General features: G+C 47.5%; 1 protein-coding gene across 2 annotated transcripts in view; it reads left to right on the forward strand.

Annotated features, from left to right (window-relative positions):
* Positions 1-13,397, forward strand: part of LOC119441379 (solute carrier family 52, riboflavin transporter, member 3-B) — a 91,558-nt gene extending 78,161 nt beyond the window's left edge. For both annotated transcript variants that reach the window (XM_037705990.2, XM_049661219.1), the window contains exons 4-7: positions 117-327; positions 4,426-4,662; positions 10,525-10,755; positions 12,473-13,397. In XM_037705990.2, the coding sequence (XP_037561918.1) occupies positions 117-327; positions 4,426-4,662; positions 10,525-10,755; positions 12,473-12,661 (868 nt within the window). In that variant the 3' untranslated portion in view covers positions 12,662-13,397. The remainder of the gene's footprint in view (positions 1-116; positions 328-4,425; positions 4,663-10,524; positions 10,756-12,472) is intronic.
* Positions 13,398-13,836: the final 439 nt, after the last annotated feature.

The following is a 13,836-nucleotide window of genomic DNA, read 5'->3' on the forward strand; positions in this document are numbered from 1 at the left end:
TTGAGCTGGTGAGATGGAGTACAGATGTAGGCTGCATGTGTAGAGTTCCGTAGAATGTCAAAGTACACATATGAAAAGCCAGCGCGTTTATATGTCACGTATGATCCGTGCTCTAGGTACATGGTCGGCGAAGGATTGAGCGGCCTCGTTCCAGCTGCCCTTGCCCTGGCACAGGGAGTGGGCGATCTGACGGCGGACAAGGTGGACCCTCCACGGGGCCCGCGCTTCAGCGTGGAGGCATTCCTCTCCGTGCTATCTGTCATCGTGGCACTAAGCTGGCTGGCCTTCGCCGCCCTCGGCCACTGGCCTGTAGTGACTGCGCTTCAGGTGAGAGTGGCAAATGGGCTCTGTCGGTGGACAGGTTTGTGCTCATCTCCTCTTCTACTCCAGCTGCGGTGGCTGAGAGCGGCCGTGCGCATGCTATCTTGGAGGCAATTGGCGCTGGGTTCAAAGGCTAGCCCACATGAGATTGCTTCGTGTGCCCTGTGTTCTCGCACGCCTATTTCACGTTGAAGCGAGAGGCGGCACGAAGCGGGATTCGCTTACAGATGCTGCCGCACTTCATCACGCCAGGGTTCTGACAGCGAGTCTCCGCGGTCATCGATTGAGAAGCCTTCGTGTTTTCCTGTACGATCGTGACAACGTGCTTGGTAATTTAGTTGGTGAGCGAATTTTTACAGCAGTTTATGCAGCTGATAAAATGACTAACCGTACATCGTATAGCTGTCTGATATTTATCTATCGCAATTGAGGCTTCGCCTGTCGGGTGAAACTGTGGCTTTTTTTCGTCGTTTGGTTTTGTAATGGTGATGAATGCCGATCCGAAGGAAGCGTGCGTCTTCTTCGATACAACGTCCAACACCAGCATGTATGGTCTCTAAATATCAGCGACTTGGATTGTTCTAATGCTTTTTATCATCATCATCATCATCATCCTATATTTATGTCCACTGCAGGACGAGCGCCTCTTCCTGCGATCTCCAATTACCCCTGTCTTGCGCTAGTTGATTCCAACTTGCGCCTGCAAATTTCCTAACTTCATCACCCCACCTAATGTTTTGCCGTCCGCGACTGCGCTTCCCTTCTCTTAGTATACATTCCGTAACTCTAATGGTCCACCGTTTGTGCATCCTACGCATCCTGCCCAGCTCCATTATTATTGCGATAGCAATTATATGGACACTTCAACCGGATTTCTGCCGTCGCCGTCGCCGTGTGGTTCCCTATAGATAAAATCGCCGCGCGCCGTATGCCCGAGCGGAAGCGTGCGGGGACGCGCGCTATCACGGAGAGCGAACGCACTCAATCCCCCACGCGCAAGCAAGGAAGCGGGAAGCCAGCGCCGGAGGGAGCGCGGGGGGGGGGGGGGGGGGGGCGCACTTCTACTCTGCCAACAACCGCGCTCGTCGCTCGCTCGCCCGCACAGTCTCTTATCTCCACACGGCTCTGACCTTTATGCGCCGTGCATTCGCCGCTCAGTTTCCGTTGAAGCGATAGACCGCACGTACCTTCGCCCGCTGCGCGGCGTATGCGCTCGCTGCCAGCGTTTTGACAGTCGTTGGCTGCAGTCATTCAGTGTGATCTATTCATGTTTGTTTGTGCGCGCTCACACCACGCTTGTTCATTCAGTTAGTAATAGTCGGGCGACATTTTCCAACGCACGCTACACATGCAATGCTGCCCAGATCGGCAGTGCAGCACTACAGGTGTGTCCCTTCGCACGCGCTGCCCACGGTAAGCGCTTCTCATCAACACCACCGTTTCACACGCGCCTTCTCGTGGTCATCGAGTCTCTCTTCATGTCGGTCTACTTACGCCGCAGCACACCTGCTTACTTAATCAGCTCATGTTTACTACAATTCATATTGCTACCAAAGCCGCTCACCTTACTTCGTATGACACTGCTGTGTTGCTATCGCATTCATTGCTTCGCCCTTAGGGCGAAACTGTGACATTTTTTTCCGCCTAATGTCAACTAGAATATTGGCTATCCCTGTTTGTTCTCTGATCCACACATCTCTCTTCCCGTCTTTTAACGTTACTCCTAACATTTTTCGTTCCATCGCTCTTTGTGCGGTCCTTAACTTTTTCTCCAGCTTCTTTGTTAACCTCCAAATTTCTGCCCCATATGTTAGTACCGGCAGAATGCAATGATTGTACACTTTTCTTTTCAACGACAGTGGCAATTTCCCAGTTAGGATTTGGTAATGCCTGCCGTATGCACTCCAGCCCAATTTTATTTTTCTATAAATTTCTTTCTCATGATCAGGGTCCCCTGTGAGTAATTGACCTAGATAAGCGTACTCCTTTACAGGCTCTAGAGGCTGACTTTGACCATTTGTTACTGCATACGCTATTGTCAAGTGTGGTGGAAAGAATAGAGGAAATGGGGTCAGGTTGAACTGTGGGCGTGTATACTGGTTAAAAGTATGCGTATATGCATGGGACATTTTGCGTGGAGCGTTTCTTACGTAACCCTGCGTTACAAGATGTGTCAGCGGCTCGCTTCAGCGTCTTCACTGTACCTAGTGCATCTGTCTAGCTGGTGTCGCAATGAAGTGGTGCAGGGGTCCGGGGGCGTCTGTATGGAACCTGCTCCCAGTACTGCCGGTGACAGCACACCAGCCGCACGGAAGAGACGCGAACAACACCGCCGCTTATCGGCGCATTGGGGATCAGACTTACTACAGAAGTACGGCCTATACCTTCCACACGAATATCCCTAGTAGGTATTTCGCTATTCTCGCTGGAAAGCGCGTAGCATGCTAAAATAAAAGTTTCACCGGCAGACGGGGGCCTCGGGAAAGCACCTGGAATTAAAATAAAAGCAGGCGGCTAATGACTTTCAAGACACCCGAGGAGTATCGGGGGGATCAAAACTGGAACCACGATAGTCCGTAGGCTTGGGGCCATTGAGGCCGTATAATATGGGGGATGGTATCCCGGACGTACATCCGATTTTATACACCCCTGGCATCCGGAAATCTTTGGCGAGACCCCAATCCGCAGACCAGTCAAGATTCAAGCTTCCATGTCCCCACTGGTGCAGCCAAAGTGAAATAGACACGTAGTTTATACCTGGTCCTCGCGCAAATGCGTATGGGCGTGCACACTAGGGCGTACCTCTTGACGAAGCCTGATCCCAAAGGCGCAAATAGGCTGCGACAGGCGGTGCGCTTTCCGTCTTGTGCGTGTGACGGCGCCGCAGTCGCCGGTTGTACTGGGGGCACGTTGGCAAATACGAATACGTCACTGAGGAGCAACACCCATACTGATCTCTTGTCTGCTGTGGCTCCAGGTAATTTGCCGGCAAGTACGACAGATTCAGCGCAGGAGTACGTTTATCTAGGTCAGTTACTCAAATGGAACACTGATCATCAGAAGGAAATTTACAGAAGAATAAAAATACGTTGAAGTGCATACGGCAGGCATTGCCAAATCCTGACAGGGATCGAGCTTACCACTGTCGTTGAAAAGAAAAGTGTACAATCATTGCATTCTACCGATGCTAACACACGGGGCAGAAACTTGGAGGTTCACAAAGAAGCTCGAGAACAAGTTAAGGACCGCACAAAGAGTGATGGAACGGAAAATGTTAGGCGTAACGTTAAGAGACAGCAAGATACCGGTGTGAATTAGAGAGCAAACGGGCATAGCCGATATTCTAGTTGACGTTAAGAGAAAGAAATGGAGCTGCGCAGGCCATGTTATCCGTAGGGTAGATAACCGGTGGACCATCAGAGTTACAGAATGGATACCAAGAGAAGGGAAGCGCAGTCGAGGAGTGCACAAAACTAGGCGGGGTGATGAAGTTAAGATATTTGCAGGCGCAAGTTGGAATCAGCTAGCGCAAGACAGGGGTAATTGGAGATCGCAGGGAGAGGCCTTCATCCTGCAGTGAACATAAAGATATGCTGATGATGATGATGAGGATGATGGAGATTCTAAATAAAGCGTATGAAGTTGTAGTTTTAACTGTAAATTCCGACAGCCTTGCTCAGAGAGAAAGCAAGCTATACGGGTTAACTATTCATATGTGAAGTGGCATCGTATTTCAAATTTTGATGGAAAATGAAACTCTAGAAGAAATCCTTGGGAACGACGAGATAATAAAAAAATTACTAAAAATGCCAAAATCCTGTTGCAGAAAAATGTTGTCAGAACACGCATTGATAGATGTCAACTCACCAAACCTGGACTTTGTATGACCTGTGTCACAAAAAGACAAAAAAAAACACTGTCATATCACGCACAGCATCAAGTAGTCGTCTGACAAGGTCCATTCATGTATCCAAATGTTTTTTAACACTGATATGCGGTACCGTGCTCTCGACTTGACTACAGGAGATAGCCAGGCCTGCAACACATCACATGTTTCCTTCGCAGCGTTCTGTGTCAACCTCGTTGGTCTCTATGCTCTCGCAGGTTCCCGACAAGAAGAAAGGTCTGCGGTACGGCGCTGCCGAGAATCGTGGCTACGAGCCCGAGAATGGAGTGGCCACTGCCACCAGCGAAAATAGCGCAACTGGAGTCCGGCGCTCTTCGGGCGAGAGCTCTTCGCTGAGCAGGATAGGCCGCCTCAAGCGCTCGCAGTGGTGGCTCGTGCTGGGCTTGCAGGCGGTCATCGCCTGCCTCGGAAACGGCGTCCTACTCGCCATACAGGTGCACACTTTCCCGCCAATGTGACCGCTCGTGAGAGGGGTGGAGACGTAGCGAAGTAATTTCTCCGGTCTAGCTCAGCTAAACAAACGGGCTATGTGCAGCACTGTGAATACATGTAGCGGCGGCTATGCTGCGGACTATCTTGGTTTAGTGCCTCGCGTCCCCCTCATTCTCGTGGCCTACTGAGTTCCGCCGCCACGCAGCGTGGCGCATGTAGTGTGTGGCTATCCTTTTCTTGAATCGCCGTCGATTGCTGACTAGTGAATATTTATTTATTTATTTATTTATTTATTTATTTATTTATTTATTTATTTATTTATTTATTTATTTATTTATTTATTTATTTATTTATTTATTTAACGGCCCCTGAGAACCGTAGGTTTTAGAGAGGGGAGTGGTTAGGGACGAAAAATAATACAAATAAGAAGTAACAGTAGAGGAAGGAAACACACAGTGCGTTTTCTACTTATACAGTGTCAGTTAATGCATTTTAAGCAGATGATGGTCCTTGATAGCGGCTGTCTCTACGGGAAGGCTATTCCACCCTTGGGAAGTCCGGATTATGAATTACTATGAGAAAGCGTTAGCTCTGCGCAACTACGTATAAGTTTAATGAGGGTGGTCTAAGCGAGTCTAAACGAATTCGAGGGCAACATAGGCTCATTCCAGAGTTGTGGATGGTGAAACAAAATTTGCACTTTCGCCCGAAGGGACAAGCACCAACAAGGCTTAGCGTTGCGCTTGACCTGAACGGTCCGCGTTCACCGATACGCCGGTGCGACCATGCGCGGGTGCGCCGGAACTTTTTGCACCCTTGGAAGCTTTAACACGCCATCGCACAGGCGCCAATGCACTGCTCGTAAAGAGCGGTGCCAGTGAAATTACATCACTTTAATATTCTGAGCACTAATATTGTTTTCAGCTTTTTTCATAACATGAGATTTAAGGTAAAGGACATTCACTGTGAATGAAATATGCGCGCTGCAATTCTCCAATATTTTGAGGAATTAATTCGTCAGCAGCATAAGACCTGGTTTGAACAACTTTGGTGGTAAAATAGTCTAACATCGACCTTGCATATAAGGCATGGATATTCATATAGCATAGTGCTGTGATACTTTTTTACTGGCCACGAAACTTACCCGTCACGCTATGGGACAGCTACATACGCTGCGATACGTGACCACGCGGCGCCGCCGCCGTTTCAGCGGGAGCACGTTGATAGGTACTCTGCAAGTGGTGCAGCAGCTGGCCGAGGTGTTCTTGTGATTTTGTAGCAGTTTTGCGCGCTCTTTCTGCGTTTTAGCTTGTGCAGAGAAGCTCGAATGGTCCTCAGGAGCCTGAATACTATATGTGGTGAAAACCCGATGTGTGCAGCAGTGTCTCTCCGGCTACCCAGGTTGGACAACATGAACTGCCAACTTCGTGAAATCAACCGCTGAGAAAGAACATCGCACAAGCGATGCGATTGCTGCAGTATTTGTCCTTGTATACGAGTATATACTGAATATCCCAGCTGATGTTAGCCAAGATGTTAAAAAGAAGGAAAATGAAAGGGAGAATAAGACAGGGTGCCAGATACGATGATGAGACCTACGGTGCTCGGTCATCAGACCTTGCAACAGGATACTAGAGATGGCAAATCAAGTGGGGTGTCGAACCGAACCGGAGCTGACCCGAAAAGTGAAGCTGAATCATTATATTCAACTGAACCGGATCCGAACCGAACCGATATATTTTTATGTCTCCTTGGAACGGAACGCGAACCGGAACATTTCGCAGGAATCAATCCGAACTGCTTCGACCAGAAGTTCGGCCCATAGTCGCTGTTGAAATTCTACTGCCGTGCATGCCGTTCCGTTGTCGAAAGCCGACGACCCCTTCTACGTCACATCTACGCGTGGCACTCAAATCAGTGTGGCTCGGGAATAGTTACGTATCTCACCACAGTAATCTCATTGGCTCACTCATTTGCGCACATGGTTTGCTCATAATACACAATGGTCGGCGCACTCTGTCTAGATAGAGCGTTGTCGACGCTGCGCGGCCTGGAGGTTACCTGTGTGAGTATTAATTGAGGTCGGAGCGGCTGCTGTGTTCAGAAGCGCACTAGTCACGCTCTCATATCAACCGTTTTATCCAGTGCACTGCCATATTGCCTACGCCATCTATGAGCTGTTGATTTCGCCGCCATGCTGAATTGGGCAAATTCTCTGTATTTTATGCTAGGCCTCAACACTAGTGGTCACGGCGGTTGAAAAAACCACATAACGCATAATATTTGTGCTTTAGCACAGTGTCTTTGCCCTGCAATGCAGAGATATCAAATGTGCAGCACATAAAAAACAATGTGAAGGTGCTTTATGAAGAAGCAATTTTCGACAACCGGGAGGGTGCGTCGGAGAGAACAGAACAAGAGTGAACAGAAACATCGGTTTTCATCGCACTGCGCCTTGTGCGGCATGCTGTTGTTGCTACCCATAACGATTATATTCGGGTGCAGAAGTAGTCTACAAAAACAGTTGGACCACTTGTCAATGTAAACAGCAGAACTGCACTCACACTGTTAAAATCGTCTCGTACAATAAGAAGCCAACAAACACTGACACCAAGGACAACATAGCGGAAGTTACTTGTACTAAGTCAATTTATTAAATGTTAAATTGATTTAAATTATCATTATTTGACAAATTATACAAATGATTAAATTAATGAAATGACAAGTTTATTTATCAATTATTTAATTCACTTAGTCAGTACAAATAACTTCCCCTATGTTGTCCTTGGTGTCGTTGTTTGTTGGCTTCTGATGATGTGATTAATAAAAACCTGGCCCCTCGGTCTCCCTCCCCCCCCCCCCCTTTCTAATCGTATCGCATGTCTCTCGAGCTACTTACTCGGGCTAAGGTACGGGCTAGGTGAACCACAGGGATAATGTTGAAATGATGGTACATTTGTGAAACGAATGTTTATAACTACAAAACTGTTCACAGAGGCCGATTGTAGGGACATGCGCGCATATTTTGCATTGAGTGCTGCGTCCGCCTCACAGCAGCAGAGCAGATATTCTGGGCATGTCAAGTTACGTCACTTAATATGTCTCACAGAATTTTGCCCAACGTAAACGACATCAGGTAAGAAGACCGTGCCAGGCCGATAAAAACCACCAGCAACGGTCACCGTGCGTACAGTGCACACCATCAGCCTCACACACGAGACCCAACAAATTCGATATGCGTGAAAGCGATACCGTTAGTCCACGCAAGTACACTCACGATTGCCGCTTGGATGTTTCAGGGTTGCACTGAGTTGACCGTACATGAGCAATTTTGTGTTTTGGTTCCAGCGCCAAGCGTTCATATCATAAATTGTGTTTCATTTCTTTTTTTTTTTTTGCAACTCACGCTGGCAATCCGCAGACGCCGCTCCTCTTCGTCGAGTGGGAGTCAATGCAACCGAAATAGTTTACAGCCACACACCGCGGCTGGTGAGGCATGTTGCAGCGTATCTTCAGTGACAGCCGTCGATTCCGGAGTGCTCTAAAAACATCTGCCGTGAGTCCTCTAATTGCGGGCCCTCAATGGCATAGGTGCAGTATTTAATTGCCACTTCTTCCGTATGTGCTCCTGGCGAAATTTTAAAAACGATTTACTTGCGGTGATCTCCACATTCTCAAAGAACTCGGGACTTTCGACAAAACATTTTTTTAAATTTTTGCCAAGTCATATCGCTACAGAAAAACTTCTTGGTATTGCTCCATTCAAAATGTTTACGTTATGTTATTTTGCAAACAAAACAGGGCCCAGTGACTAATAACGAACGAATTTAATTAAACGTAAATGTTTTTTTTCTAAACAGCACAAACAGGCGCGTTGTTTACAAACAGGCGCGTTGAACTGTGCGTTGTTTACCGAGTCTTTTCAAGCTGTCGGTGATAAAAACTGTGTTTTCAGTAGCCTTTGTCGTTGTTTTTCTAAAGCGTTTCGCTTTGCTAACCACGGAATTAACTTGAAGGTATTGTATAAGCTTCCATTCTGGCGTTGTTTCTACGCATTAATTAAGCGACTGTCCATGTAATCGCACACATGCAACTTGGCAAAGGAATTAAGAGTACGTTTAGAATAAGCATAATCTCGGCTCCACCGTTCAGTTAGGCTTAATTTTGGTTCCCTTTCTCATCAACATTTCTGTGAGCGTATCTCCCAGCATTTCTGTTTTCATGTATTGGAAATTGCAACTTCCAAACTTGGTACTTTCAAACTGAAGTTCTTTTTGGTATCCATAGATAGCAGGGATTTAATTGATTGTCGAACCAGCTGCACCTTGGTGGCAGCGTATACCAACATTGACGGAAACTTTCGCAACGACTGTACTGCGACAAAGAACTAGAATAATCTGCATGAAAATTGGTTTCATGAACCCGTTTCGGAACTATCACTTTTTCTTGAAACGCTTGTTTGAAGGATGTCCTTAACATGTTAGGAGCCTGTATTTTGTATCTGTTCCCTTGCCCTTTGCTCTCTCCGTCGGGCTACTTCATTCAGCTTCACTTACAGTGGTGTAAGGAGCACGATTGCAGCTGCAACTGTACAGCCCGGTGGTTGTTATATTTTGAAGCCATACTATGCATTGGACGTAAAAGTTTAGTTTCCAACAATATACAGCTTTAGCAGAGCGTTGCTTACGCTCTGCTCAGCCAACATTTTATGCACACCGCTGGCTGCATGAACTGCGTTGATTTCACTTGTTTGACAAGCCCGTCTTCCAGAGACGCCGGTCACGCGCGCTCAGCGTGGCTGCAAAACGACAAAGCAACCCGTAGACGCACCTTAACGCTCCGCCAACGCCTCCTAAAAAGACTTTTTAGGAGGCGTTAGCTCCACTCACACGGCTTCGTAGCCGAGCGTGGGCAGCGTTCTTCGTTCCGCTGGCGTTGTGAGCGTTGTGCGCATGCGCATTAGCGTTCCTGCTAGCGTTCCGCTGAGCGGCTGTGGGCAAATACGATGGTCTGAGTCAACGCCTCCTAAAAAGACTATTTAGGAGGCGTTGTCTGAGTGGAGCGGACCGTGAACGCTCTGCTAAAACTGTCTAATGGCTCATTCGCGCACGAACGTGTGTACAAATATTAATAATTTGTTTGCACAAACACACTCTTTTCGGGAGCCTTCCTATCTCACTCTCAATTACGATATAGTGCATCCTCTTTTGTATATAGCTCATGTAAGTGTTATGAACATCCACGTGGCTTGTGTTCTTAAAATATTGAATCCTCTTCTCCACAACGTTCTTGGTCTAAGCTGAAAAAGGAATACTCAAGAAGCTCATTGATACCATTTCCACTTACGTCGTTATGCATTTTATGTGTTTTTATGTATTTATGTACTTTATGTGTGTTGCTTTTCGAGAAGTATTTGTTTGCATCGTTTTTTTTTCGTTTTTTTTTTTTTTTACTGACGTACTGTTTTGCTGCATAAAGTGTTTCGTACGCATTCTTCTACGAATGCACTAGTAATGTCGAGCAATGCTTTTATTTCCTGAGATTTCTTTTATATTTCTTTTCAACTTGTAATTTCTTGACTCTACACGTAACCTGAATGTTTCATCGTGTACTAGTGTGCGTGCCTTTTTTCTGGCATGCTTGCTTTCCCATACGCTAATCTTCGGCCATTTGCTACACGCTTTCTATGACTTTCAGATGCCCACTGAATTGCGTCAATAATATTGCGCGCAATTAAATGATTATTTTTACTTCGTACCAGTAACAGCAGCAGTGATAGAGTATGGGTGATAGAGTGATAGAGCAGAGTTGTAAAGTATTGTGTTGGCCACTCCAACAGGAAAGTGTGTAACGCTTATTCACAGACCTATTCGAGCCTTCCGTACGGCCAGCTCGCGTACCACCTGGCCACCAACCTTGCTGTGATCGCCAACCCGCTGTCGTGCGCCGTGGCTGCTCTTCTGCCCCTCAAGAGCCTCGGGGGACTCGTGTTCATAACGGCCGGCGGACTCGGCTGTGCGGCCTACATCCTGCTGCTCGCCGTGCAGAGCCCAAACCCCGTTCTCGTAGGAACGGTCGCAGGAGCCGCCATCATGGTGCGTATTTCGGCACCCTCCTCCCCCCCCCCCCCCCCGCTTTATTACGCTGTTCGAGAACGAGAATTACAGTGCTGCAAGAACGAAATTCTTGTGAGTCGCTGGCATAGTGCTCAGGAGCCGAATTCACAAAGCTTTTCGTATGCAAGAGCTCTTTGCCGGTTAATATGTCCAGTATCAGGAGTGGCAGAGTTTCTCTTGCGAACAATTGTAGCGTGACAGGTTCTTTTGGATGCAGCCTCAGAAGTTTACATCACGGAACACGTCTGCGCCACCCCATATTGAGGGCAGCTCACCGGAAGTCGATGTGTCATTCCTACTACATGGTTTATATTCGTAATCAGTGGACAGCACACGTTATTGCTTCAAACTGCAAAATCGACAAATCATAAAATTTAACTTGTCTCGATCTATGTGCAACATCAGCTTCATTTAAAGGAGTGGTTATGGCTACCGAAAAGCTTACACTCAATTATTTTGCTTGTATTGCTATTCTCAGTTCTTAAGCACTGCAAGTGCCTTTGTCCAATGCATTGAAAAATATTCTGAGTAAAAACTGACGCAAAACTATTTTACTGCAGAAGCTGCTTTTGATTAGGCGTTTTGTAAACTTCTGATCCAGAAAACCTACTTCGTAACCCGGCGTGTCGGCGCTAAAACTACCCGCTCAAAAGAATTGTTTGCAGTAATGATGTTAAAAGTTCCGCCCTCTCGCCTGTTATCATCAGGGAGCAGCCATTCTGAGGATCCTGCTGCACGTTCTTTGTACCAAAGACTCGGCAATGAGAGTTTTAGCATTGGGGATACGTATACAAACGTGCAAACGTGCAAATAGCAGATGACATGTTCGGCAGTATAAAAGCGGGGAGAGCCCTTCTGACGCAGTGATCAGTATTGTCGTTCTAAACGCGTCGCTGCATTATGCGGCTCTTGTGTTGAAAACAAAATACACGTATTATGCAAAAACTTTTGTAACAATTTTGCAGCTACTGACACACCCACGTCAGCTAATAAGTGTAATAAGTGGTCATTGCAGTAAATGTTGCACCTCAATTTTATCGAACACAGTGCTACTGGATGGCCGCAGGATAGCGCGCAACACTGTCACGAGTGCTGCACCACGTATTCCGGCATTCCGTTATACATCTCATGTATGCTATTGCTTGATTTAAAAAAGGACACTGGTCCTGGCACTCCCTAAATTCGGAGAGCCAGACGAGCACAGTAGCCCTAGAAGAGACAGAGAAAAAATAACATTTATAAGCCCCAAAGGAACTAAGGCCCCAGTCCGGGCCTTCTGTTAGGCTTATGTCTTCCGGCCCAGCACTTACTTTACGTGCTGCACCGGGAGAGGGGCCACCATAGGTTTTCAAACTTTCGTGGGGGAGTCGGCCGCTCCTCCCAGCTGCCGGGACGCTGGTTGTGTGGTCGTTTAGAAAGTATTCTCTTTCTGAAGATGGAGTTGGCAGGGCACTCCCACAGGTTGTGTTTATTTGATGGATAGGCCCCCAACTGTTTGCAGGTGGGAGAGTCTGGGTCCCTCTTAATATAAAGCGTATAGCGTAATAGAGTATGGCGATAGATCTTGGAATTCGCGGAGTCGTTCGGAAGTTTTTTCACAAAGTCTGCCTGTTGTGCAGGATACATAATTTTTAGACAGCCAGAACTTCCAATCTAGCTAGTCACGACCTGTATCAATCTTCTCGTCAATGCGCAGGTCTCGGCGTGGGTGCTCTTCGTGTCCCTCACGACGTTCGTCAAGTGCCGCCTAGCAGCGGGCACCATGGCGCACGGCGGCGCCCGCTCACTCCTGTGGTATGGTGTCGCCACCCAGGGGGGCTCCTTCGTCGGCGCCCTGGTGATGTTCGTGCTCACCAACTACACGAACATATTCAAGTCTTCCTGACCGCCGCATACTCCAGATGGGAACAATGATGCCTGACGCACAATTTACGTGACCATTTTGACTCTACTCGTGCCGCGGGTCAGTCGCGCAACAACGACCTGCCACCATGTTTCGCGTACTATTTTCTGTGAACTTGGAAAGCAAGCAATGTGCTTGGAGGACCTCCCTGATTAGGAAACCTGTAGTGACTTGAGAGACGACTGGATGTTCGCTCGCGCGCGTGTGACGGCAAGGAAGTCGCGCCACGACGATCGGTGCCAGCGTCGACCGTTAATGTCTGCCCTTAAATTGGCGCTATGCAACATGGAGGCACCACTGCTGCTGACTTGTGGTAGCTGGTACACCACTTCAAGAAAGTTCTGCTTCACGAACGCAGGAGTGCTGACAACGCTGACAAAAGAATCTATAAACGGGTGAGTAGGGAGCGCGGATACTCCCCCTGGAAAGAACTCGCACAGCGCCACCACGAAATGTGCATCAATGAAGCCCAACACTCGTCTCCTGTTTGCTAGGAAGCGACTATTGCAAGTCACAGCTTATCACTGTTTCTCATCTATGCTGAAGGGTTTTTGGTATGCAGTGCCGCTTTGCGTTCATTACCGTCAGTGCTATACTATTGGTGATTTGGAATACCCTCACCCTTCGACCCCTCGTTCTTAATTGTCTTACCTACTTTGACGGATAACGGTGATTTTTTGTTAAACTAATAAATACATTACATCGTACGGGTGTCTTGCTTCCTTTCTTCAGGTAAAAAAAATCTCTCAGTTAAGTCTAAGGGGTCACTTGCTAGAACCCCATGTAAGAAAACATGTTATACTGTTAGCGCTTACCTTTTTGTAACCGCACTACCGACATGCCCTTATTTGGTATCGTTCTGTAGATGAAAGAAGCCAATACTCGATCATGCATATGGCGCATCCGCAGATAAGGCGCCGTTGTTGCGCCATGCATGACGCAATCGGCAATTAACTTGCCCTGTCGCTCGGACTCCAGAGAGGCATATCTCGGCAGTACGTTTGTCGATTCGAGGGGACTTGTCGTGCTTGAGGACAGCTCACTCCGCCATAGTAAGTATAATCCATCAAACCAAGACCTGTGCTCATAATGAGTTATAAGGCCTACAAGTGCAGAAATTTCACACTTGCACGGCTATGCCGTCCCCGCGTTCGACA

Source organism: Dermacentor silvarum, chromosome 2, assembly GCF_013339745.2.
Source record: "Dermacentor silvarum isolate Dsil-2018 chromosome 2, BIME_Dsil_1.4, whole genome shotgun sequence".
Classification (NCBI taxonomy): Eukaryota; Metazoa; Arthropoda; class Arachnida; order Ixodida; family Ixodidae; genus Dermacentor; species Dermacentor silvarum.